This window comes from Pundamilia nyererei, unplaced genomic scaffold (genome assembly GCF_000239375.1).
Source record: "Pundamilia nyererei isolate P.nyererei 1_Seehausen unplaced genomic scaffold, PunNye1.0 scaffold00281, whole genome shotgun sequence".
In the NCBI taxonomy this organism is placed as follows: domain Eukaryota; kingdom Metazoa; phylum Chordata; class Actinopteri; order Cichliformes; family Cichlidae; genus Pundamilia; species Pundamilia nyererei.
Window position 1 is genome coordinate 421,761 of NW_005187682.1, and position 1,905 is coordinate 423,665.

Sequence of the window (1,905 nt, forward strand, 5' to 3'; positions counted from 1 at the left end):
TTTGAACATCTGGAGAAAGGAAACATCATGTTCTACCACGAAGACCTGGAGCAGTGTGGTCTGGATGTCACAGAGGCCTCGGTGTACTCAGGAGTTTGTACAGAGATCTTCAAAAGAGAGTGTGTGATCTTCCAGAAACCAGTCTACTGCTTTATTCATCTGAGCATTCAGGAGTTTCTGGCTGCAGTCTACATGTTCCACTGTTTCACCAGCAGGAAGACAGAGGTGCTGGAAGCCTTCCTTGGAGAAAAGTACAGTGGGTCATCTCTGGATGATTTCCTTAAACGAGCCATGGAAAAATCCCTTCAGAGTAAAAATGGCCACCTGGACCTGTTTGTCCGCTTCCTTCATGGCCTCTCTCTGGAGTCCAACCAGAGACTCTTAGGAGGTCTGCTGGGTCAGACAGAGAGCAGTCCAGGAACCATTCAGAGAGTCATTAACAATCTTAAGCAGATGAACAGTGATGAAATTTCTCCTGACAGAAGCATCAACATCTTCCACTGTCTGGTAGAGATGAACGACCTCTCAGTACATCAGGAGATCCAAGTATTCTTGAAGTCAGCTAACAGATCAGAAAAGAGACTCTCTGAGATCCACTGCTCAGCTCTGGCCTACATGCTGCAGATGTCAGAGGAGGTTCTGGATGAGTTAGACCTAAACAAGTTCAAAGCATCATTGGAGGGACGACTGAGACTTTTTCCAGTTGTGAGGAATTGCAGAAAGGCTCGGTGAGACCAAGTCATTATTCAGTATTATTCTTCATTGTTGATTTGTGGTTTTAGTTTTTCATGTAACACGAAATTATTCTTCTTATTATTTTTAGCTTTGTATTGTAGATATTGGTCATTAATTATTTTATATACTTTTGTATTTGGACACTGAAAAAGTTCTATCACGCCATTTAAAAAACAAAGGGGTCAGAGTTATGGAACACTACAACTAGACGTACTACACCTTGTACCTTGGTAATGGAAATTAATGATGGCTGTGCTGCTCAGTTTACAGGAGATAATTTTAACTTAAATGCAAAAGTTTCCATAAGCTCTGCCTGTAGACTAAAAATCCATCCATCCATTCATTTTCTTTGGCTTATCCAGGGTCTGGTCGTGGGGGCAGCATCCCAAGCAGAGAAGCCCAGACCTCCCTCTCCCCAGCCACCTCCTCCAGCTTATTCGGGGGAACACCAAGGCGTTCCCAGGCCAGCCGAGAGACATAATCTCTCCAGCGTGTCCTGGGTCTGCCCCGGGGCCTCCTCCTGGTGGGACATGCCCGGAAATCCTCGCCCAAGAGGCGGCCAGGGGGCATCCTTTTCAGATACCCGAACCACCTCAACTGGCTTCTTTCGATGTGGAGGAGCAGTGGCTCTACTCTGAGCCCCTCCCGAATGGCCGAACTTCTCACCCTATCTCTAAGGGAGAGGCCAGCCACCCTTCGGAGGAAGCCCATTTCCGTCGCTTGTATTCGTGATCTCGTTCTTTCGGTCACTACCCACAGCTCGTGGTCATGGGTGAGGGTAGGGACGTAGATTGACCGGTAAATTGAGAGCTCCGCTTTTACACCGAGCTCTCTCTTCACCACAGCGTCCGCATCACTGCAGCTGCTGCACCAATCCGTCTGTCAATCTCCTGCTCCCTTCTCCCATCACTCGTGAACAAGACCCCGAGAAAAAGGAAAAAGCTGAAAATTTAAATAGTTAAAAGTAAAAATGCGAATAGTTGATTTTTGTATTATATGATTTATTTATTACATTTTATGTGGAGTGAATAAATAAAAGTATATTTACGGTGGCTCCTACAGACAAAGCACATACTAACTTCAAATCACGTACGAACTCTGAAGCACGTACAAACTCCAAAACACGTAAAAACTCCAAAACACGTAAAAACACGTACAAACTCTGAAGCA

General features: G+C 45.4%; 1 protein-coding gene across 1 annotated transcript in view; it reads left to right on the forward strand.

Moving 5' to 3' along the window:
• The window catches only part of LOC102193817 (NACHT, LRR and PYD domains-containing protein 12-like), a gene marked incomplete at its 5' end in the record, with an annotated part of 31,930 nt that continues 30,025 nt past the window's right edge, over positions 1-1,905 (forward strand). Inside the window, one exon of the mRNA XM_005750635.2 lies at positions 1-728. Within this exon, the coding sequence (XP_005750692.1) occupies positions 1-728 (728 nt within the window). The remainder of the gene's footprint in view (positions 729-1,905) is intronic.